Source organism: Lepidochelys kempii, chromosome 3 (assembly GCF_965140285.1).
Source record: "Lepidochelys kempii isolate rLepKem1 chromosome 3, rLepKem1.hap1, whole genome shotgun sequence".
Lineage (NCBI taxonomy): Eukaryota > Metazoa > Chordata > Testudines > Cheloniidae > Lepidochelys > Lepidochelys kempii.
In genome coordinates this window covers 63,540,540-63,564,173 of record NC_136382.1, presented here as the reverse complement: position 1 = coordinate 63,564,173, position 23,634 = coordinate 63,540,540, and the positions used below count along the sequence as shown (strand labels likewise).

The 23,634-nt window shown below is 40.9% G+C and overlaps 1 protein-coding gene across 2 annotated transcripts in view; it reads right to left on the bottom strand.

The window, feature by feature from the left end:
* Window positions 1-22,006: 22,006 nt before the first annotated feature.
* Window positions 22,007-23,634, bottom strand: part of TTK (TTK protein kinase) — an 86,614-nt gene continuing 84,986 nt past the window's right edge. For both annotated transcript variants that reach the window (XM_073336522.1, XM_078852124.1), the window contains one exon: window positions 22,007-22,791. In XM_073336522.1, coding sequence (XP_073192623.1) covers window positions 22,705-22,791 — 87 coding nt within the window. In that variant the 3' untranslated portion in view covers window positions 22,007-22,704. The remainder of the gene's footprint in view (window positions 22,792-23,634) is intronic.

The window sequence follows — 23,634 nt, the reverse complement described above, 5'->3', positions numbered from 1 at the left end:
ATTTGAGCACTTCCATGTAAAAATCAATAGTTATAGCAAAGTCTCTAGTTGACTTCATGGAATCTCTGGCATACCTCCCTTTCCAAAACTCTCCTTGGGGTAGGCTTTTTTTGTTGTAGGCTCTTTTTCTGGTAAGAATTTAAGGGCACAAGGGGACATTAGGCTATTCTATGCAAGTCTTACACTTCCAGCATGCTTACTGAAAAAGTTGTTGACCTTCATAAAGGGTGGGGGAGGGGGAGAAGCCTATCATTCGGGATAAATCACCATACCAGATGGTGCGTGCCACTTTTCCAGAAAAAAACCCAAGTACATAGTGTTTGTATTGCAGCCCTTATCAATGGTAGGACATGCACCACCTGCCATAGTAAACAAATAAAGATATGACACCAATAATTGCTCAGTGAAGTAAAAAATGTTAGAAATCATAAAGTGGGGAGTAGGAACTATTTTCAAAGAGTGAAAAATCAATGTGCACCAGTCTAGTCCAGCATCTCTGGAGCCCCTTGCAAAGCCCACATTTTCCCAGGGGCCAGCCCACGGTAACAGTAACTACAAGGAGGAGGGAAGGCAAAAAATCCCTCAAAAAATTGGCCAGACCACTGAAAAGCAAGAGTGGAGTCTACTTTCATCTAATACCTATTTCACCTATTTCGCCTCCTATTTCACTGGAAGCAGGTGCCTAGAACTAGTGATTAGCACTCTATAAACACAACAGATTAGATAACACAAACCTTTAGCATCTAACATTAGATATAGGCAGCCTCAGAGAGAAGAGCATTCATGTATTTTAAACAACTACAGGAAATGGATGGCAGAGTGGAGAACAATGTTAGTTTGTGCTCCTTTCAGAAATTATTAAGTTTGCTGTCAGGCGTCAATTAACACTAACTGGAATCCAGAGCTAACAAATCTTTAATTCAGTGATTTTCCACTGTTTTTTCATTTGCGGACCCCTACAAAATTTCAACTGGAGGTGCAGACCACTTGGGAATTCTTAGATGTCGTCTGCAGCCCACAGGTTGAAAACAATGACTTTCACTGATTTTTTTTAAAAAATGAAATAAACGTGCATTTGCCTGACTACATAATCTTCAGAGCCCCCTGAAAAGTCCACCTTTCCCCAGAGGCCAGCCCACAATAACAGAAGCTCAGACAAGGAGGAAAGGAAAGAAACAAAAATTCTTAATACAGTGACCAGATCGCTGAAAAGCAACCCCAAACATACTTTCCCAACACAGATTTCTTCCTCCCAGTTCACTAAAGACTCCTTAATCTTCCTTCCATCTGACTCCTCTTCCTAATTGCTGGGAATTTGCATCACCCCTCCCCATGTTTCTGGCCACTGTTAATTGCATTATTGTCCAGTCATGGACCAGGACCCGTTGTGCTAGGTGCTGAGCAAACACAAAACAAAAAGACAGCTCCTGCCCCAAAGAGTTTACAATCTAGGTATAAGATAGGAAACAGGTGGATGCAGACAGACAGATGAGGGAGCACAAGGAAACAATGAGACAGTACTGGTCAGCATGACACAGAGGTTTCAGTACACCAACAGTCTCACCATTTTCAAGTGTTTTGTAGGCCTCAAAGCAAAGGTGGATTTTAGGCGGGATTTGAAGGAGGATAATGAATTAGTTTGGGTGATGTCTACAGGGGCTCCTCCCAGCACGTGGGGCAGCATGGAAGAAAGCACTTGTTTGCAGATTTAACAAGTGGACTATGGAGATACCTTCTCTTTTCTCACCCAGCTCCTGAAACGGGAGGATCTAGCCATCCTCCCATCTTGGTGGATGAGAAGGTTGGGAGCTTTCCTCACATAGTGGTGGGCGAGTTTCTCCCGCTACTATCTGGCCAGGGGTCACAGCAGCTACTCCTAACCACCTGCTGCCTGATGGGGCGAGATACCTGCTGTTTCCTGTCCCATCCACTACCTCACATTTGGTGATATGAAGAAGAGGCTCAACTGGTGGTTCCAAGTACTGGGTCTTTGTGCTGCCTGGAGGAGATCATGGCTCAGCTTGCTACTTATCACCACAGCAGTGTGGGTGGAACTTCCATCCCCTGGTTAAGGCAGAAGTCTTTTCTAATGCCTCGCATCAAAGATTGTGGATCCTCAGAAATTAGTGCTTCCAAACTCAGGATCAGTGTTCCAGCAATTGGTTTTTGGGGGCTTCTGCACCTTGGGCCAAGCTACAATTCCAAAGCCTGGTGCATTTTTTTGCTGAAACAGTTTCAATTGGTTTGGACTTTAGACTCTTTAACGTTATGAACAATTGGCTCCAGCTGCTAAATTTCAACATAGATTTCAAGCGCCCTGTAAGAGGGTAATCTGTCCCGTTTAAAGGCAGTAGGGACTCAGGGCCAGCCAGTCCTGTTCCAAGGCATGATCCCTTTAAGAAAGCTAGTTCTGGGAAAGATCACTAGACCAAGCTGGGAATGGGGGCCTAAGTCATGTGATTGCCTGGGGAGTAAAAGGAGTACTCTTAGCTCAGTCAGGGGGAGCCTAGAGCCAGCATTCAAGAGTGGCCCCAAGAAGCAGAGCTTTGGAGACCCTGCCCAAGGGCAGTAAGAACTTGAGCAGGAACCAGGAAAGGAAAAGACCCAGGGGAGGTCTCTCTAGAGGAGTTGCGAGTGTGACTGACAGAACTCCTCTTCCAAGAAGGAATTGAAAAACTGGAGCCTAAAGACATGAAACAAGGGTAAATTTGAAGCTCTAAGGAAGGAAGGGTTTGAGTCTAGACGGGCCAAAGGATCTATGTGTATGTTGGGAGGACTTAAATCAGGCCCTAAGAGGGGAACATTATTTTAAAACTCATAGGTGTGTGTGGGTTGCCTGGAGAGCCAAGAGGGGAACTGAGGCCTGGTGACTGCAGTGTCATACCATTGTAACACACCCAAAGCTTGAGGGGCGTTCAGATCAAGGCTTTTGCTCTGGACCCATTTCTATACACAGTAATGGGAGTTTCTGTGCATCTGCTCAGGTCAGGACTGTGTTTTTAGTGCTGTGTTCAAGTCCTCATTGCACTGGCATTTACGGTACTCCTGTCACTTTGAAAAATAGCCATAAAGTTGTTCAAAGCAAGCACATCTACACAAGTTGTACTCCAGAGAGCAATCCTGGTGCAGCTTGCCACAGGAAAATCTGCACATAATTAAAATGCAGGTATTTTAAGACCCCGTGGAAATGCCATGAAAGAGTTTCAGGAAACCTGGAGCTCATTAGACCAATGGAAATGAAAATAATACATGCAATTTACTGGCGTGAATTGCACTATAAAACATAACCAACAAGAAATCAAACCAATTCTCAAGTGTCAGGAAGCACTGAGAATATTTCATACTTATGTGAAACAAATAAAATGGTATTTCGTAGGTCTATTAAAAATTCACTGAGCGGAACTAGGCCTTTGATATTTTGAGTAAGTGTCCAGGATGATACTGGCTCTTTGCAAAAAAGAATGACACTGTATATTTGAATTACTTTGTGCAAGAACCAAATTTGTACAACTACCCCCAACCATTTTGATGTCCATGGGAGTTGCGTGCACATATCTGAGAGCATAATATCAGTGACTAAGTGGTGTTGGCAAAATGAGTAATTGTGTGTCCAATGGAATGGGCTTGCGTGCACATTTCCAACATATGGCACCTAAGAGCATAAAACTTATTATGGGCTCAAATGAGACCGTGTGGGCAAGAGTGGGAGAGGGTGTGGTCCAACACAGGGCCTGATCCTGCAAAAGGAGCTGTGTGGGGTTCCACTGAAGTAAACGAGGTGTGAGGGTCACCTATGCTGACCAGATATCCCAATTTTATAGGGACAGTCCTGATATTTGGGGTTTTTTCTTTTATACGGGCTTCTATTGCCCCCCACCCCGTCCCGATTTTTCACACTTGCTATCTGGTCACCCTAGGGTCACCTGTCGTGGGTCTTAGACTGTATGTGGGCTTGAAGGCAGGGTACTGCCTCCTCTTTAGACTGTACAATACACAGAGTTGGTGGCTACCAAAGGAAAATGCTGGGTAAGTTCGTTATGAACACAGGGTGCAGCTTGCGCTCCCTGAACTTACAGGACATGCTGCCAAACATAGGGAATGGCAGACCCTGCTATTTGCAATTATAATGGAGATTTATATTTTTAAATCAGAATTTGGGTTTTTTTTAAAGATGTCACCTTCATTAATAATGGCTCAAAGAACCTGGAGGAGGGGCCTTTGAGGCTACGTCTACAGCCAGGTGAGCTGACTCAGGCTCCAGGATGCAAAAATTGCTGTGTAGACACTTGGGCTCCAGCTGGAGCCGGAGCCCTGGGATCCTGCAAGGATGGAGAGGCCTGAAGCTCAGCCTCCAGCCCAAGCCCAGAAATTTTGACAGCAATAATTAGCCCCACAGCCCGAGCCCTGCGAGCCCGAGTCAGCTGACCTGGGCCAGCTGGCTGTGCCACGGGGCTCTTATCAGCATGTGGACGGACGGACACTGAGGAAAAGTCTCTTGCAGAGATTTGCCCTGCATCATCCCCCTGAGAAGCAGCATAGCTTTAGCCCCCACGACGGGAAAGGCTGCGGGGCCAGTCACCAAATCTGGCAGATCCATGGGAGCAGCACTACTGGGGACTCTCTTCGCTGCGCTACATTAACTGTTGCAGACTGAATCCACAGATGATTCAACTAATAGCAATATTTGGATGCATAGGCTGCAATTTTGCACTGTGTCAGAGTCTTCTGGCGTGCTTTCAACTTTTGTGGTTTAAGGGTGATTTTATCGCTATTTGATGTTTTTCCAAACCTATTAATAATTCAATTATCTGTTTTTCAAATCAAATATCAACACAAAATCAGCTATTACCCTGGGATAAAGCAAACCCTGGGAATTAAACAGTTATAACCCCCGAAACACTGTGTCCATGTGTGACTCATTAACATAATGTCCTCAAACACACTGTGAAATTGACTGTAATGTAAAGAACCTGCAGGATGCTCTTTGTGCCACTGAAGCTCCATTTAAGTATTTAAGGTGGGGCTTGCATTGTGCATGCAGTCTCCTGCAAATCGTCTGCACAGGAGGCTACTTAATGCTCCCTCTCCTACCTCCAACTCCCACCCCGGATTAAAAAAAACCTGTTCTTGGAAAGAGAGATTGACTTTTGATTTCTCTCTCACAGCCAAAGTAAACATGAAAGAGCTGTCAAATCTCTCCAAATAAATCCTGCATGCAGTGTTGTTGTAGCTGTGTCAGTCCCAGGATATTGGATAGAAGTTGGGTGAGGTGATATCTTTTATTGAACCAACTTCTCTTAGTGAGAGATACAAGCCTTCTGAGCTACACAAAGCTCTTCTTCAGGTCTGGGAAAGGTACTCAGAGTACCTTTCACAGCTAAATACAAGATCCAGCTTATGCTAAACTATCAGTTTGATCTTGTATTTAGTTGTGACACTCTAGTTCCTAGACCCGAAGAAGAGCTCTGTGTAGCTCAAAAGCTTGTCTCTCTTGCCAAATAAATCCTAGCAATCTCAAGTTTTCATCCCATTTACTGGCATGAGGGTGGAGGGGAGAAAAGTCATATTTGTCCTGCTAGAAGGGCATGTAGGCAAGGAGTTATCTTGTAAACTCTTTGGACCATAATATTTCAAAGGCATAGTCTCAAACTCTGGGCCAGATCCTGTATGAGGCTTGTGCTCTCAACTCCTTTTGAAGTCAATAGGACCACTCTGCAGGATTAAGTCTTTGTGTAGCAAACCCCATCATTTCCAAAAACACTAGATTTGTGCTTTCACTTGATGAAAATACATTTCTTTGAGTGTGCAATATTGAGCTTTCTCGCTTTTAATTTGAGCTGTCAAAAATTTGTGTGGAAAGTTTTTCCCACTGAAAAATACAATTTAGTTTCTTTAAATTAATTTTTTCCATTGGAAAATGTCAATTCCAACACAGAAAAAATTCAATTTTCCTCACAGGAATATTTTCATTAATTTTTGACTTAACATGTACTTTTGTTTTTTAAACTGAAGCAAAACAATTTAAGTAAAAAAATTGTTATTTTGTTCTGAAATTTTGATCTTTTCATTTGGATCAGTTTGAAACTTCTGCAGAAAACCAAAAATTTACCAAAAAATGTCTAACAGAGATTTTTCATTTGATATTGTATGGAGGAATAATTTCAGTTTCCTGACCAGCTCTACTTTTAACAGAGCGCTTAAAACATGCTCTGAAAATTAGATCTAAAAAATCTTGTTGGAAAAGGTATCATCTGTACAAAATTGATGTTTGCATGGCAGCTTATAGGATTTGACATTAGAGATTGTAAGGTTGAGCCACAGCTCTCTTCACAAAAGGCCAAGAATAAAGGTCCAGATGTTTCTAATTTTGTTTCCTAGCCCCTTTGTGTCAACCCATATTTCAAGGTACATTAAGTATTAGCAAAATCTTAATACAGTCTCAGAAAAACAGACGCATAGATCAAGAAGGTCATTTAAAGCAGCAAGAGTAGAAAAATAAAACACAACCCCCCCCCACCAATTTCTTATCCTGATTTGAATGCTCAGACTGTGTAATGTTAAACTCAACTCTGACAAATATTATAAAGGCACTTTGCCAAAATACATCACCGCGTGCACTGACATGAAACAACTTAATGACTTCCTTCAGAGCAGTAGCACCCATCAGCATAAAATGTTACAACGGTTCCTATTTTACTACTCATATGCCATTTGTAATAAACATCATAAAAAGAATTCAGAATGTGACACACAGTCACGCAATGACTTTGTTAGTTAAAAAGGAGAGAGCAGGGTTAAGGGTAGGGTCTTTGTGCATTCTGTGCATATACATTTCTGAGGCACACATTTAACAGGCAGGATTGAGAGGAAAGGGAAAACTGGAGAAATAATAATAAAAAGCCTTAGAAATATTTTACTATTGGAATAAACATTTTCTGGCTAGAGTAAGAAACTCCAGAGAGTTTTAATTGGGGAAGAGGGAGAAATAAATTCAGAGAAATTTTTTTCCTAGCAAAGTCAATCTTGCCAGGGAACAAAACATTCCTGTTAAATGTTTGCTTTGATGCTTACAGGAAACCAGACAACTTACGATGATTTGGTTTTGTATCATCTGCGAAAAGTGAATACTGTCGTTTTAAAGGTTCATAAAATTGGTAGTGTTTGTCCAGGAACCGTCAAGCTATGCAATAGTTACCTAGTCAAATGTTCTTAGTTGTGTTACCTTCTCTCATTTCCCCTTCCCTGACTTTTGTTTTACATACTTATTTATTGTATTTTGTCTCAAATTAAGTTGTCAACTCTCTAGTCTAGAAACCGCCTCTTAATAAGTGTTTGTACAGCACTTACCACAATTCAACCTTGATCCTGTTTGGGGTCACTAGGTGATACCCCAGTACAAAACAAAGAAATTATATAAAATTAATATAATATAATATAACATACAAGGCCCTTATGCCCTAATATAGCTCCAAGGTTAATGTTTTCCACTCCCTCAGAACATTCCTAGGTATTAAAGACTGGACTGAGTGCAGCCTTAGTTCTGAATGTCTTCTTTTTTATTTACTTTAAATAAGATTATCAATGTTATCTGGAAACAGCCTGTGCATCAATATATTAGAAGAATGACAAATTAATTTTATTTATTGTGCTATAAATACAAAAAATAGCTTATGTTGCAGTGTTGGAGAAATAAATGAATATCCTTGAAATATGAGGCCACGCAATGGCTGTAAGATTTCAAGATTGTGCTTCTTCCTTAGACCATCTGGCAAATCCAAATAACCTTCAGAATCTTTGGCTTTGTGTACAAACTGAATATGAATAGAGAATTCACCACATTCCTAATGCACGTGTATGTATACGTACTATGACAAAGCTCTGACCTTGTCTCAGTGGGTCCTGCGCTTCCTGGCGGATTTTGCTAGCCTCAGAGGCTCCCTGTGACCCTCCACGTAGCCCTTCTCTCTCTAGAGGCAAGGGTCACATCCTACTGAGCCATTTTCATCATAAACCAGCAAGGGAGGTGAGGAGAAGCTACCCTTCCTCGCACAGTCTCTGTCCTCTCCCAGTCTCAGTGATTAGTCGGGGAGGGGAGGGTGGAGCCTGGGCTCACCCTCTACTCCGGGCTCACTAATAGTAGCAGCTATGGTAGCTGACTTTTTGGAAACAGGACGTGTACAATCCCCAGGCCACTTCCCCACAACAGCCCCCATTTCCTCAATATCTACTTGACCCTTACCTCAGGGCCTCCTTCCTTGTGCTGGTTATGGTTTATACTGCTCAGTTTCTCCCACAGCGCAGTTTCCTCCTACAGCTCCTGACACGTGCACCCACCTGACTAACTGGGAGGCTTTTAACCAGTTTCAGCCAGCCCCTGATCAGCTTCAGGTGTCCAAATCAACCTAGCTGTCTTCCCTGCCTTCTGGAAAGATCTTAATTGGCCCGGAGCAGCTGCCATTTGCTTAATCTAGTAACAGGGATATGTTCAACCTGGGGCTACTATATCTGTCTCTCACTACTTTACTATAGCCATCTGGCCTTGCCCCATCACAGTACACACACACACACACTTTATCTGACCAAGATTACACCTCATGATTTTAATTCTAACTAACCTAAAGGTAAACCCAATAGCCTATATAGTAATTGTAAAATCCAAGGACAGAGAATTATATACACATCGAGTTTATAGATCTCCTGCAAAATTACAGCAACTAAAGTATCTGACAGGAAACAAACGATAACAGAACCAGATAACATGCGACAACGTAATATAGTTAACGTTTAATTGGGATTCAGCAGGAACAAGCGTGAGCTGAATATTCTGACTTTATAAACCAAAACTATGTAATCCTCTCTCACTTAGGTTACAAGTGAAATTTAATTAAAATTTAAATCCTATCACATAATTACCACACAATTTGGCACTATTTAATACTTGTCCACAACTAATATCTACTGCTTCTCCTGTATCTGAACAATGGTTTTTAAAAATCATGAATTGTGTGAAAAAAGCAAAGCACTTATGCACATACTTAACTTTAAACCCCAGTAATCCCATTAACTCAGGTATAAGCAAGAGCTTCTGCCTTGCTGGATTGGGCCCATCAGAAAGCATAGGATCAGTTTTCCTTGAAAATAAAATAGGGAGATTGTGATTAATCCACTGTTTACTGAATCTCTCTCCAAAGGTGCAATACAAATAGTAATAATTTGTCTGTCATTCACAAGCAGCACGGAACAAGAAACGAATGGGGGCTATGTGTTCTCACTGAAATGCATTAGCAAAGCCCTAAGGGAAACCTTACATAGTTCTTTACCTTCACTATGCCTGGCATCAACCAATACTATTACCCAATCACTTTAGCGAGTGCTACATTCCCCCCAAAAATAAAAATAAGCATGAAAAAGAAAAGACGGGACCAACTTGGATGTTGGTCAGCACTGTCATGCATGATAGTGTCAGATACAGTGAACAGATTTGAGGTTACTCCTCAGCAGAAACAAAACCTCAGCCTCAAAAGAGTTCATGCCTAAAGTTTCAAAGGTGGTTGTCGTGGCTACTGAGAGTAGATGCACTGATACAATCATTGCTGGAATACTGTGTCCAGTTCTGGTGCTCACAATTCAAGAAGGATGTTGATAAATTGAAGAGGGTTCAGAGAAGAGCCACAAGAATGATTAAACTATTAGAATACATGCCTTATTAGTTGTAAATACAAAGAGCTCAACCTATTTAGCTTAACAAAGAGAAGGTCAAGGGGTGACTTGATTACATACAGTCTGTAATTCCATACAGGGAACAAATATTTAATAATGAGCATTTCAGTCTAGCAGACAAAGGCTAGATGATCCAATGGCTGGAAATAAGGTATAAATTTTTAACAGTGAGAGTAGTTAACCATTGGAACAATTTACCAAGGGTTCTGGTGGATTCTCCATCACTGACAATTTTTAAATCAACGTTGGATGTTTTTCTAGAAGATAAGCTCTAGGAATTATTTTGGGGAAGTTCTATGGCCTGTGATATACAGGAAGTCAGATTAGATAACAATAGTTCCTTCCTTCCAGCCTTGGAATCTATGAAAGTCAATAAGATTAACCATGTAGGGCATTTGGAAGAGGTGAGTTAAGGAGAGGAGGGGGGCATGATGAAATGAGCCAGGGCTCCAGTTTTATGGTGCTGTGTGAAGGGAAGTTTGGAGTGGACAGTAGAGGGGGTGGGGGAATCACAAAGAAGCAGCTAGATTGCGTGGCATGGATACAACAACAAGGCAAGAGGGGAATGGAAATGGGAGCAGAGAAGCAGATGGGATATAAGTTGTATAGACCCTTGAGGATAAGAACTAGAAGCTTGGATTTGATCTGGATAGAAGCCACAGGAATGCGAAGATACCCAAAACAATCCACCTACAGTCACCAATGCTGGTTCCTCAACATCCTGTTGAACTTTAAACATGTTGGTTATTCAGCCCCCATCTCCAAGATACCAATGGGCAGAACTCTGGAGTGAGAGCCAAGGGTCAGAACCGGGTTACGTGGTGTGAGACAAGGCAAGGGCCAAGTCAGGAGCAGGACTGGAACAAGGCTAGCAACAAGGCCACTCACTGAGTCATTGTCAGAGTTGGGAATAGAATCCAGATCTCCCAGCTCCCTGTCTAGTGCCATATCACCAATCTACAAGTTAGCTCTGTGACTCTAAGGGTATCTTGATCTGCTCACACCCTTGTATTACCCTATAAAAAAAGGTCTCAGCTGTCCTGCCTGATAAAGCGTTACATGTTTGGGAGCGCACCTTAGCTGACAGGTCCCTATTCCTGTGCTGACAGGCCTAAAGCAGCTCTGTCTTTGAAAGAAGAAATGCAAGTGTTCTGTGCGCAGTGCCGGAGCCTGCAGCACTTAACTTCAGCAAGATAACAGCTCCTTTGCTCTTCCTGCTGGTGGTATGCACTTATCACTCCCCCTTCTTTGGGAACTGGCTTTACACTAATGCACCTCTGAGAAAGGTTTGCTGGACAGCTTTTTTGTAGTGTTTTTGAGGCACTCTGACAGCCAACCATTCATTCCTCATGGCCAGCCATTTCCCTCCTCCATTCTGGTTTACTCAGACTCAGTCAGTCTTCACTGACTAAATTGGAAAGCCCTCCTTCCTCCCAGTGCAATAAACTGGACTTCACAGCCTCCCAACCCCCAACAGCAGGTGGTTATTGAAGTGCCAAGTCAGAAAACTCATAATTGTATCAACTTTAAACAAACCTACTACTCCAGTCTGACACCATTTACCCACTGGAGACTCTTCCTCAGTCTCCTACAGCCACACTACTTGTGCAATGCCTGGCAGACTATAAGTTGTCTGAAGCCTGAAGAGCTATGACCCTCTTTTCCAAAAGTCTCTCTTTTTAATTCAGCTAATGAAACATACAAAATATACTCAAGCCCAGGTCACGTGCTATTTTCAGCTGCTATGAAAGGGGCGGTTTGACAGTTAGTTCAGTTCCAAACAAAAATGCCAGAGACACACACACACTGTATGTATCAATGTGAGAGAATATTCTAGAGCCACAGAGTCTAAGCGGAGAAGGCCCAGCCTCCTGATATTATGACGTGGGTGGCCAGTCATCCTGCAGTCTTCGTAACCAGGACCCCGAGGAGCCACTTTTGTTTTTATCCTAGAGGACTACAGCTGTGCTTGTTCTTGACATTATTAAGTCCAACAGTTTTTATTAACCCATGCTCTTCTATGGCCACCAAAAGAGTTACACACTACATGCCAGGTTGGCATCTGTGTTTGAGCTCATAGTTCTTTTTAAAAAGTCTCTCCGTTTGTGTGTGTTTGCACACAATACCCGCTAACGCTAACAGAAGCTACTGTGGGGGCTAAAATCAGACTGATAATATAGCTTAGAATATATGACCTTTTTGCTGGGGAGGACGGGGAAGACACGAACAACCTGGGAGGAGGCAAAACTGGTTTAGAGACAGGTGTCATTGCAAGTAATGGAAAAAAAACCAAACAGAGCAGCTGATATTCCTAAATGATTACTTTTATGTTACAATGAGTGATAATTCAATGTTATAAGCTATCATCGTAAGTGAAAACTATGTTATAAGCAGTATGATGGTGCCCTCAAGTGGATGCAGAATATTAAGATACTTGATGTACTACTCCATTGTTACCGTGCTGTATGGTTTTTAACTTCAACATTAAAGTGAGTTTAAGTGTTATTTGTGTCCACCTCCAGCCTGTTTACGCTGCCAGAGTAGTAATTGGGCTTTAGTGTGAATGAGAATCATGCCCAAAGAGGTATAATTAAAAAAAAAAGTTAATTAGTGATGGAGTAAAAATTAGAAATTGAGAGCCACTTTCATCCATTTACCAATATAATTCTTTCCTTCCCACCCCTCAATGTTCCTTTTCTTCTCCAGTCAACTTGCTTACAAAAGCCTTAAACATTGTTTTCCTTTCTAGATCTGGCACCTTTTCACCTGTCTTTAAAACACACACTTGACATCTAAGTAACTGGGCCCTATCCCTTGGTGATATGCCACCCAATCACTTCCTGGTGACATTAGCTGTGAAATTCCGTCCTTCTTCCATAAATTTGCAGGCATAAACTGAAACACCCTGCCTCTCAAACAGAACCCAGAGGATTGTGATGGGCAAGTGTCCCTCTTCTCCAAAAGCCTGCACATGTTGTGTTCCACAACATTCAGCCTGGTCACCTATCCTACTCAACAATTATATGAAGCCACTGGGATAGCTGCTAAAACAACACAGGCCAAAATCTCAGCCACACACACGATACCCAGCTCTGTCTCGCTCTCTAATGACTGATGTCAACAACACCATCTTCTAGCTCCCAGGCAGAGATCAGCACCTATAAGACCAGCTGGCTCAAGCTGAATGCAGACAAGAAAGAGAGGATACTGATGGGAAGAAAGAAGTACAGTAAAAGCTGCAAAAAAACCGAGGAGTACTTGTGGCACCTTAGAGACTAACAAATTTATTTGGGCATAAGCTTTTGTGGGCTAAAACCCACTTCATCGGATGCATGCAGTGGAAAATACAGTAGGAAGATATATATACACACACAGAGAACATGAAAAAATGGGTGTTGCCATACCAACTGTAATGAGACCAATTAATTAAGGTGGGCTATTATCAGCAGGAAATACTAGCCCACGAAAGCTTATGCCCAAATAAATTTGTTAGTCTCTAAGGTGCCACAAGTACTCCTTGGTTTTTTTGCTGATACAGACTAACATGGCTACCACTGTGAAACCAGTAAAAGCTGCATTATCCAGCACTTTACTAACTGGAAAGTTCTATGAACCGGCATTTCTGATCTTCACTGAAAGTCCAGTTTATAGTTTGCGTGGCCAGCAGGCTCCCTACTTGGCTCCGCAGCTCTCATTGACCAGGAACCATGGCCAATGGGAGCTGTGGGTGCAGCACCTGTGGGCGGAGGCAGCATGCAGAGCTGCCTAGCCGCGCCTCCACCTAGGAGCAGCAAGGATATGTTGCCACTTGCGGGGACCCGCCCGAGGTGAGCGCTGCCAGGATCCGGCATCCCGAAACCCCTCCCGTGCCCTAACCCCCAGCCCCGAGCCCCCTCCCACACCCAAACTCCCTCCCAGAGTCTGCACACCACAGCCATCCCGCACCCCGCCCCCCCAGCCCTGAGCCCTTCCTGCATCCAAACTCCCTCCCTCTTAGTTAACCAGAATATTTGACTTACCGGCACCCCCCATTTCCTCAACATACTGGATAACAAAGCTTTTACTGTACTTTGAAAAACATGCCTCCTTTATAACATCCCCTCTACAGAGGGCTCCAGCCAACTGTTTATAAAAATTGGTTCACACATTCAGGGTTTGGTTTGGTTGTTGACTACTCAATACTTCTGGACACTCAAATAGTCACAGCTGCAACACACACCAAATTCTGCCTGCAGTGGGTCAGAAGCTTGTGCCCCAACCTATAAGACACAGATGTCCATAGCGATCCATTCATCTCTGATCGCCAGATTTGACTACTGCAACTCATTGCATTTAGGAATGAAACCTTACCCCCAAAGCTCCAGTTTGTACACAATACAGCAAAGTGTCCACTTAGCAACACTTGTCGCCATGACCACATCACTCCAGTCCTCTGCTGTCTGCGCTAGCTTCCCACTGAAAGCAGAGTCCTGTTCAAGCCCTCGCTACCTGAGAGATTGCCTCTCTTTCCATGACCACGACCTCCCAAAACAGCTACATTCCACTGCAAACAATGAAAATGTCTCTAGAGGGAGAGTCATGAGCCCTAGAGACAGAACTTTCATGGGAGCCAGACAGAATGCGCTCCTGCACGAGGCGAGAATGATGTCAGCCCCAAGTGTTCAAAACTAAATATAAAAAATATTTCTTTGACTTAGCTTCTCCCCAATAGCTCTTCACACACATAGAAAGTAAAAAAAAAAAAAAAAAAAAAACCCTTAAAAATGTCTGTTGTGTCTTTTTTCAACCTGTTTCATTGTACTATTTGTTTCTTTAATTACTTAAGAGGAACTCAAGTACAGTTTATGGCTCTCAGCACAGAGCCTTTGCTATCTAGAATTACTTAGTAGTTATGTAGCATTATTCTTCAAAGCACTTTAGAGCTTTAACAAACCTCAGTGAATTAACTTCATTTTAGTTTTATTTCTCACCTTTGGCTCCGGAGAAAAAAGGCAAAGAGGAACTCTCATTGTTATTGTATGCACTTCCAAGAGACCTCAAGGGTGAAGCTAAAATCAATATTAATCTGTGCCAGAAAGTACCTCAATGTAAATGTCACTCTGGTGACTGTTAAAATTACAAAAGCCTCAACTTCAGAAGAACCAAATTACACCACTTTCAAGGAGAAAGATGTGAACATATTTCGGGCAAACAGAATGTATAAGACTCTATCTGAGTGCACCCAAGTTTTTTGTAACCAGATTGTGACATGCTCATCTGGTCTGATAAACACAATTGATTTGTATTCACACATAGTAACTATGTTCACAGCTCACTAATATATCAACCATGTCTGTGCATCAACACCCAACTTGTGTTTATATCAGTATTTTCTAGAAAAATATGGTTTATCCCACTGGGATATCATCATGGAGTGGACATGTGCACACATGGCAAAATATGGGGCAATGCATTCTGGGATGTCCTGCTGTACAGAGAATTCTGAAGAGGGAGGAATAGTCAACTAACTGGCATGGTTAGGAGGCTTATCTATACAGCAAAACTGGTTACTTGAATACACCCATGGGCCAACAGAGGTGGTGACGGATAACACGGATTTATCCCTGCATGATCACTAGTAGAGTATTAGCACAGCGTTATACATATCTTCCAGCCAAGCTTAATACCAGCTATAATATGTGGTTACAAACGCAGTTAAAAGTTATAGTGCAGATGGGGCCTGAAGGTGAACTTTTATACACTGGAGCAAATTTGAAAAAGAAATGAGTCATGCCATAAGGCAAGGTAGTTGGCCAGTATCCTGTTGTTAGGGGGCTTATTCCTTCACCACTCACTTCCCTGGTCCTTCTCGCATGAACAGAGAGCAACAATACCCAAAGTCCAAAGGTGCAAACAATTCGATGTTTATTGGGGTGAACTTCCAGCAAGCATGATTCCAATTTTCTTCCTTAGTGTCCCCCTTCCCAGCTCTGACACCATAGAGCCTTACACCTGTGTCCCTGTTCCCATTCCTGCTCTTAGCTAAACATGGTTCCAATTTCCCCCCCACATTCCCTGTTTCCCCCCCCATACTTCCTGATTTACTGCAGACTATATAGTAGAACTTGAGTTCTGCTTACGAATACCTTAACCAATCATTATGCTGAAATTTAACTAACCAATCCTAACATATTGTAACATGACTATTTAACCAATTATATTCCACCACCTTAATTAGTTTACACCCAACAAAATTAATTATACAGCAGACAGAAACAATCACAGAACCAGACAGAGATTATACAGACAAATAATAGGTAAATGGGGACTACAGTGATAGAACAACAAAGAAATGAGGATTTCACATCCCAGCTATTGATAACTGAGTTCTTGCCAGACAGGATGCTATCAAACTAAGTTTTCTTTAAATCTTCTAGGCTCTTCCCTTTCTCTGGAGGCGATGGGCATTATCAGGACAGGACTGTATTCCTAACAGCCCCATAGCACCTTATTTCAATGTGACTAGTTTGGAATGTGAGGATGTGACCATTCGCTTCCCAGTTTATGGCTGCCTCTGCTGCTTAGCCAGAGGCCTTAGCCTAAGAACAAGGCCTCAGACTGTCACAGTGAGAGAAAGACCTTACCCCGGCAGACAGTGATTTTGTTTCTTTAATACCTCTATAACTAGCTAAGTCATAAATATATACCTAAATTCTTAAAGATAGGCCTTTACAGGCAGGCCTACATATCTATATCCTAACACCTTTGCCATTACATATTTTTAGGTTTTCCTCTCTTCCTGACCAATGCCTCCTTTGGCCTGATCCTGATTTAAAGGCACAATTCTGTGTTGTTGACATAGGAGCTCAGCAGGGATATTATTGTAAAGGCACAAAACTTGCATGACAACTTCAGATCCTGGGTCAGATACCATGTGAAGGTGGGATGTGGCAAACAAGCCCTTCCTGGAATACGAACAGCCTTGCTAAAACAAACAGGGGTTGCCTTTCAGATGATTTTGCGCTGTTTAGTCAAATACATTTGAAAGTTTTTATCCAACTAGGATTTAAATCTAGAACCTGCTGCTTGTGAAATGTGCCATATGGACAGGCCTGGAAATTGAAATTCTTTAACAGCTCTAACACAGGCAGCACCAATGCATTAATTCCTGCATAAAAATGCACTTTGACCCTGTTCTGGAGATCACTTCCAGAGGAAAAAGTTAGTGAACTTTCTATACTTGTTCGGTGCTGCACCTCTGCTGAGACTACATGGTAATGGCAATAGTTTTGCAATTGACATCAAGCAAGCAAAACGCCCAGTCCCATTACCACACCCATGTTTTCCACAAACTTTCAAAAGAGTTTCTCTCTACCTCCTTCCTCCCTACCCTCCAGGTGTGTGGGGGTGGTAGGAGCACCCAAACTGTGTGAGCAAGCTTCTGGAAATTCAAAGGCTACACCAAATTTGCAGAGTAATTCACATTGTACACCCAGGTAAATTAGAAACAAGCAAAAGTTCTCCTTTCATCTCCCGTTTTCTGCCAAAGAACCACAGTAGGAAGGGACATGAATACATAAAGTCCTGTGAAACAGTTCAACTCTGATATCTGCACCATTCTATTTGGGCAGTATTGTTATGTAGTAGCTGGTATGTATGAGTACCACTGCCTTCTGCTGGATAGAATAAGCACTGCTCAGCTGTAGACTAGAGGTCCTTCACAGATAACATCCAATAGACATTTTTGTTTAGCTGAAATTATACAGCAAGGGGTATAGTTTTGGTGCAGGATGAGATTTGCTCCTGCCACTGTGAAGTTGCAAGTACTTCTGGCATGTAGCACAGTGACAATCAAGAGAAGAGACAGAAGTCCTAGCTGTCATCTCTTAGCTGTTCCTAGGTCAGCACATATTTTTTCTAGTATTGTCTCCTATACTGCCTGAACATTTTGATCATCGCTTGGTTGGCATGCTAACCTGGTACAGGTTGTCTGCCATGTACTTCAATTTGCTGGACACAGAGAGATGTACTCTCTTGAAGCTTCTACGTTTATCCATTTTTTTAGTTCATTTCTCTTCCATTTTCTCCCTTTCTTATGTTCTCTCAAATTTTCCCTCCTCTCTGCCTCTCCTGCATCCTTTTCCTCCTTCTCTTCTGCTTAGGACCCCTAACCCCGGTCCTCTCATCTATCTTTCCCTTTGTACCACACAAATCACTTTCCTTGTGCACCCCTCATCACATCATTTCTCATTCTCAGGTATGCTACTTCACCCTCTCACAACTGGTTTGTTTACTGATCAGAAGAATGGTATCTGACCCACTGTTGCTACCCCATTTTCCTCCAAGATACACATCAGGACAAGAAATTACATGGGCACAGATACTTCATTATTTAAAAGAATAACACAGCGTCAAAACAACCCTCTTGTACATGAGGAAGCAAGGAGGGATGCCTTTTCTTTGAAAAATTTGAGATAGCAATTTGAATGGCTAAGATGACTGATTATTTAACGTTTACATTACAGCAGCACCTAAAGACGCGCACCCGAGATCAGGGCCCTACTGCGTTAGGCGCTGTACAAACACTGTAAGCGCTGCAGTAGGAGACAGTTCTTTCTCCAAAAAGCTTACACTCTGAGGAGACAAGAAAGTAGGGGAGGAGTAACAAAGATGCAAGAGGTGAAGTCAATTATCCAAGGTCACAAAGCAGGTGAGTAGCAGTGCCACAAACACAACTCAGGTTTCCTTACTCTTATGTGGTCACTTTGTTTAGTTGTAATTATTTTTTCTCATAGTTTTCAACAAATACAAGAGCGTATGATAGGTAAGTACAACTAGGCGAATCAGGATATATGAAGTTTAAGTAGGGACTTTGGGTGGGGGGTGGGGTGGGGTTAATTTTCCCCCAGGAATTTATCAGGGTTTATTACCACCACCGCGACAAAAAAAAAAAACAGGTGAAAAATCAGTGCAAAAAAACCTATTAATAATTTGTCTGCGTAAATATCAGGATTTATTTTGGTGGACGGAAAGACGGGGGAAAAGTATTTGGTATAGATTAATGCTTTGAGTTCCGTTCATCAGTGTGGTTTGCTGTAAAACTAAAACAGCACTCAAAACACAATGCCACTTCTGAATTTAAGAAAACAATACATCTCTAATACCCAAATAAAACTTTTCATTTGAATAAACAGTTTACAGCTGTAGACTTAGAACTATTAGCCTATAACTATTTACATTTAATAATTGGGCCACACCATTTGTAACCCATACATTCAACTTCATCCTTTTCTCCTGTTTTGGGTTTTTTTTAAACTTTCAATTATTTCCTTGTGTTCTGAAACATATTCTGATACAGATTTTCATTTTCTTCCCATTTTAGTGGGTCAGATCTTTAAACTGTTATCTGATAAGAGCTTGAAATGTGCATGTGGTGGGCGTGAGATTCATCAGTACGTTCAGATGTGCACATACTTCAGAACTTGCATGCATGCCTATTTGTTTATTGTATTTTCTAGACTAATACATCTCCTCACCTCAACAGGCAGCTTTGCATATACACACACAGACTAATATATTATCATAATACATATATCTCATGCAATGTATTGTATTTTCCCAATAAAACAAGTTATTTTTTATATATTTGAATGACACAAAAGTAGGGTGAAAAGTCGGAAAATAATGAATAATACTTTTTGTAAAACCTGGGAATTTTTCGGTAAAATGGGTTTAAACTGAAAATTAAGGGGCTTAAGTTTAAGTAAGTAACAAGCAACCATGAAAAGTCTTTTTGGTTTTACTCAGCCACATCATGCACACATCTCAAAACAAGCACAGAAAGGCACTAGAGTTCTTTTTGTTAATGTGAGAGGCAAGCCAAGTGAGCTGATTAATATTTAGACACTGACTTTTTCAATATATTTATGAACTGTTTAAACTTTTGGCATAGCAATCCCTCCTTCAATTAATCCTCTCTTCAATTGCAAGAGCCGCCCAGATTTTAGCAATCCATCTGATTTAAGCTGGCATGTATCTATTGCCCCATTCTGTGGCTAGGACTGTGGAGTGAGGAATTGAGGTGACGTGTCAGATTTTATCTTAGTTCTTATTTGAAAAATTCTCAGGCAAGAATATAGGGGAAATAGGACCAAGTGTCTCCTGCTTCATTGCTTATATTCGTGTTATGGTTCTATATTCTTGGTACATTTTCACTACATGTGAGAAGAGCTGCTTGCGGCCCTATTGCATCCTTTCCAACATTTATCTAATGCCAAGCTTCCAACTTTATTCAATTCAGATGGAGTAAGATAAGAAGTATATGCAATCTGGAATTATCAACTAAGTGAGATGTGCATAGATATTTTGAAAATATGCCTAAAAATAGCCAGGTTTTGTGCAGAACAAGATGCACTCTCGGCAGGACCTCATGATTATTTCATTGAGAGTGGATTGGAAGGGTTGCAAGTATTCATTTGGAATGAATTTCCTCATTATTAGTCACTTGCATTCAAGCAAAACAAGAGAAGCTATTTATCAGCCGTGAAAGAGGTCTAAACTGCAAGAATTAGTAAAAAGGAAGTGCGTGTTTTATCCTTATTTTTAGATTACTTCACATGGCCCCAATTTTGCAGAAACCTAGGCACATATGTGAATCATACACATTGAGTTTAATGGGACAGCTCACATAGGTTGAGTTATACAAGTGTGTGTTCGTAGTCATTTATCAATTTGCTCCCAAACCACCTCTAATGACACCTCAATCTGGGACAGTTCCTCAGATTTGTCAACTAAATAAAAAGGCTCAGATTGGAGAATCTCCCTCACATCCTCAACCATGAAGACCGATGCAAAGAATTCATTTAGTTTCCCCACAATGGTCTTATCCTCCTTGAGTGCTCCTTTAGCATCCTGATTGTCCCGTGGCCCACTGGCTGTGTAGTAGGCTTCCTGCTTCTGATGTAAATTTTTTGATGTTACTTTTTGTCTTTGTCTAGCTGTTCTTCAAATTCTTTTTGGCCTTCCTAATTATATTTTTACACTTCATTTGCCAGATCTTACGCTCCTTTCTATTTTTCTCAATAGGATTTAACTTCTACTTTTTAAAGGATGCCTTTTTGCCTCTTACTGCTTCTTTTACTTTGTTGTTTAGCCATGGTGGCACTTTTTTGGTCCTCTTACTATGTGTTTTTTAATTTGGGGTATACATTTAATTTAAGCCTCTATTACGATGTCTTTAAAAAGTTTCCATGCAGCTCACAGGAATTTCACTTTTGGTACTGCACCTTTTAATTTCTGGTTAAATAACTTCCTCATTTTTATAGTTCCCCTTTCTGAAATTAAATGCTACCGTGGTGATTAAATGCTACCGTGAAAATTCAAATCTGTGCCTATACTAAAATGAGATATAAATGAAAAGGAGGAATAACATTGGGCTTTGTGAGGCATCTCATCTGGTTCCCACAGCACAGTTACCCAGTCTGTAATTAAAAATTAAATTAAAGCTGACAAACGTAATGACATGAATGATACTTCTTGTTTTCCTGCGACTTCTCTCAGAAATGTAACTAAATTTTAGCTACTGATGCAGAAGCAGTCAGGGGAAGTGCCTCCAAACATTCTCATTCATTGACTAGGGGACAGTACAGCCCTCAGTAGGGGAGGTAATCACTGTAGGACTTCCAGCTATTTATACACTGGGAAACCTGACTCAAGAGTGGGAGTGGTACCTTTGGAGAAAAGGACACTAAAAGAGGTCATGATGAAGCACGTACAGTGTATTAACAAAAACACTTGTGCAAGAAGTTAAACTTCTAGTTTGCCAACTAGCTTTTAAGGGCACAATTTTAAGGATGGCAAAACAACCTTCAAAAAGATTTACCTTTAAAGCAAAAGGTAAATGACCACTTGCTAATCTGATTTCTCTTGCTAATTTATTTAAGCATACCTAAAATTCAATAAGCATTTAAAATTGAAACACGCTTCTAAATTACTGTTTTGAACGGTACTTATTAAAATCAGTGTAACAGAATAAAAGTATAAAAAAATCTTGGCATAAGCATCCTCTTTGTACACCATATTTCAGCTTCTTGTAATAGGTCTACCACCTTTAAAGCATCTTCTGTGAAGTTCAGAACAGTACTTTAACTGAAGAGGTTTTTAAAACTAGTATTAAATTTTAGCTATTTTCTGAACACCACAAAAACTAGATAAGTATTTTTCTAAGAATATTTTGCACCTTGAAAAAAAAGAAGCAAGTAGAAAACTGAATTTACAAGGAACAATTTTTATACAGTGTAAGCCACTTTATTTACATTGTTCTTCAGAGTTTTATTAATACTTCCAGTGTGTCATTTATCAATCAATGACAACTGAAAATCTCAAAGCCAGGATGTTAGATTTACATTTATCAACAAACAATGCTGTGTTTTAGCACTTTAACATTAACAATATTACAGAAGTGTTTGTTTTCCAAAAGTCTAAGACAATCCACTGGACGTAATGAAAGTCAACGATATTGACTATGTTTGACGGTAAGGAACGAAACTGTAGAATATACTTTCCAAGTGGTACTTGCAAGGACTCTGTCAGGGACTTTAGATCCACAGTTTGGGTTTTATAGAAAATTCACCCCCCCTCATCTTTTTTTAAAAAGTTTCCTCAAAATGTTGTTTTTTATTTAGACATACACACACAAGTATTTGCAATCCAAATTCTATAGCCTTGTGCCAGTACCTGGACCATAAAACGTGACTGTCTAGCTCATTCACTATTTAACCAGAGTGACATTCAAATGGTAAACAGACAGCAGAGGGTAAAGAGTATATTAGATTTTTTAAATTCTGTATTAATAATCTATGGCATTATTTGCAACAGAGATCATGACATTTACTTTAAATATAGGATCTTTATGCTGTCAGCGTCCTTTTTGTAAAAGAGCAGATCAATATATATTTTTATCAAAATTATTTTACACATTTCTAATAAATCATGCATTATTGCACATCATTTCTTTGTCCGTGTTTGATTGCCAGGTTTTGTAAATGCAGATACATCAAGACTTTCACCACTGTTGCACTGTTCGTATAAAGTCTGAAATTTAAAAAGATAAAGGGGTAGAAATAATCATTCCAAGAATTACTTATTCAAATGTCTGTTTGTAACAAATGATGCTATAGTGTACAAAATTGTTTCAATAGACAGTAATGAGTACCATCTAAACCAAGCACTAAAATTTCAGATATATGCAAATATGAGGAAATTAATAGTAAGACAAGGTAAAGAAGTATTAGCATTAAATGCAGTTTAGTGTCCAGATGGTGAAAAACAAAGCAAGACCACTAAGAAAATAAATATGAACATTTTGAGCAATGCAGGCAGAGGAGGGACTGAAAATCACCCAGATCTAAATTACACCAATACCAGTATGGAAGGATGAAGGTATTTGCACCCAGTTCTCCCCCTCTTCTATGCGAGTAGGTAGAGTTCCACAGAGGAACTGGAGAAAAATTATTTGGTTGAGACATCTTGGGTAGGTGTCCATATTGACATCGCCACATTACAGGGCAAAATTAGGGCAGTAAGAGACATTTGTTTTTGTCAAATGGCTGCCATCCATATGGACAAATAGGTCCAACTACTAGAGATCATATTCAGGCAAGGAAGACCTAACAGAGTTATTACACAGCTGCCATAGAAGTGCATTCGGGATAGAATAAAACTGTTACTTGCACAGTAACTCTGGTTCTTTGAGATATGTTGTCCATAGTTTATTTTTATACTTTCCACCCACACCGTTGGTGCATGTGTGCCCAGTATACTCAAGCTGAAGGCTTTTACCTGGTGGGCTGTACCCGTTAAGGCAACACATCCTCACAAACCTCTAACTGATGGCATTAAGGGCAGCGCTGCCCTAATTACCTTTTATTTCCTTTG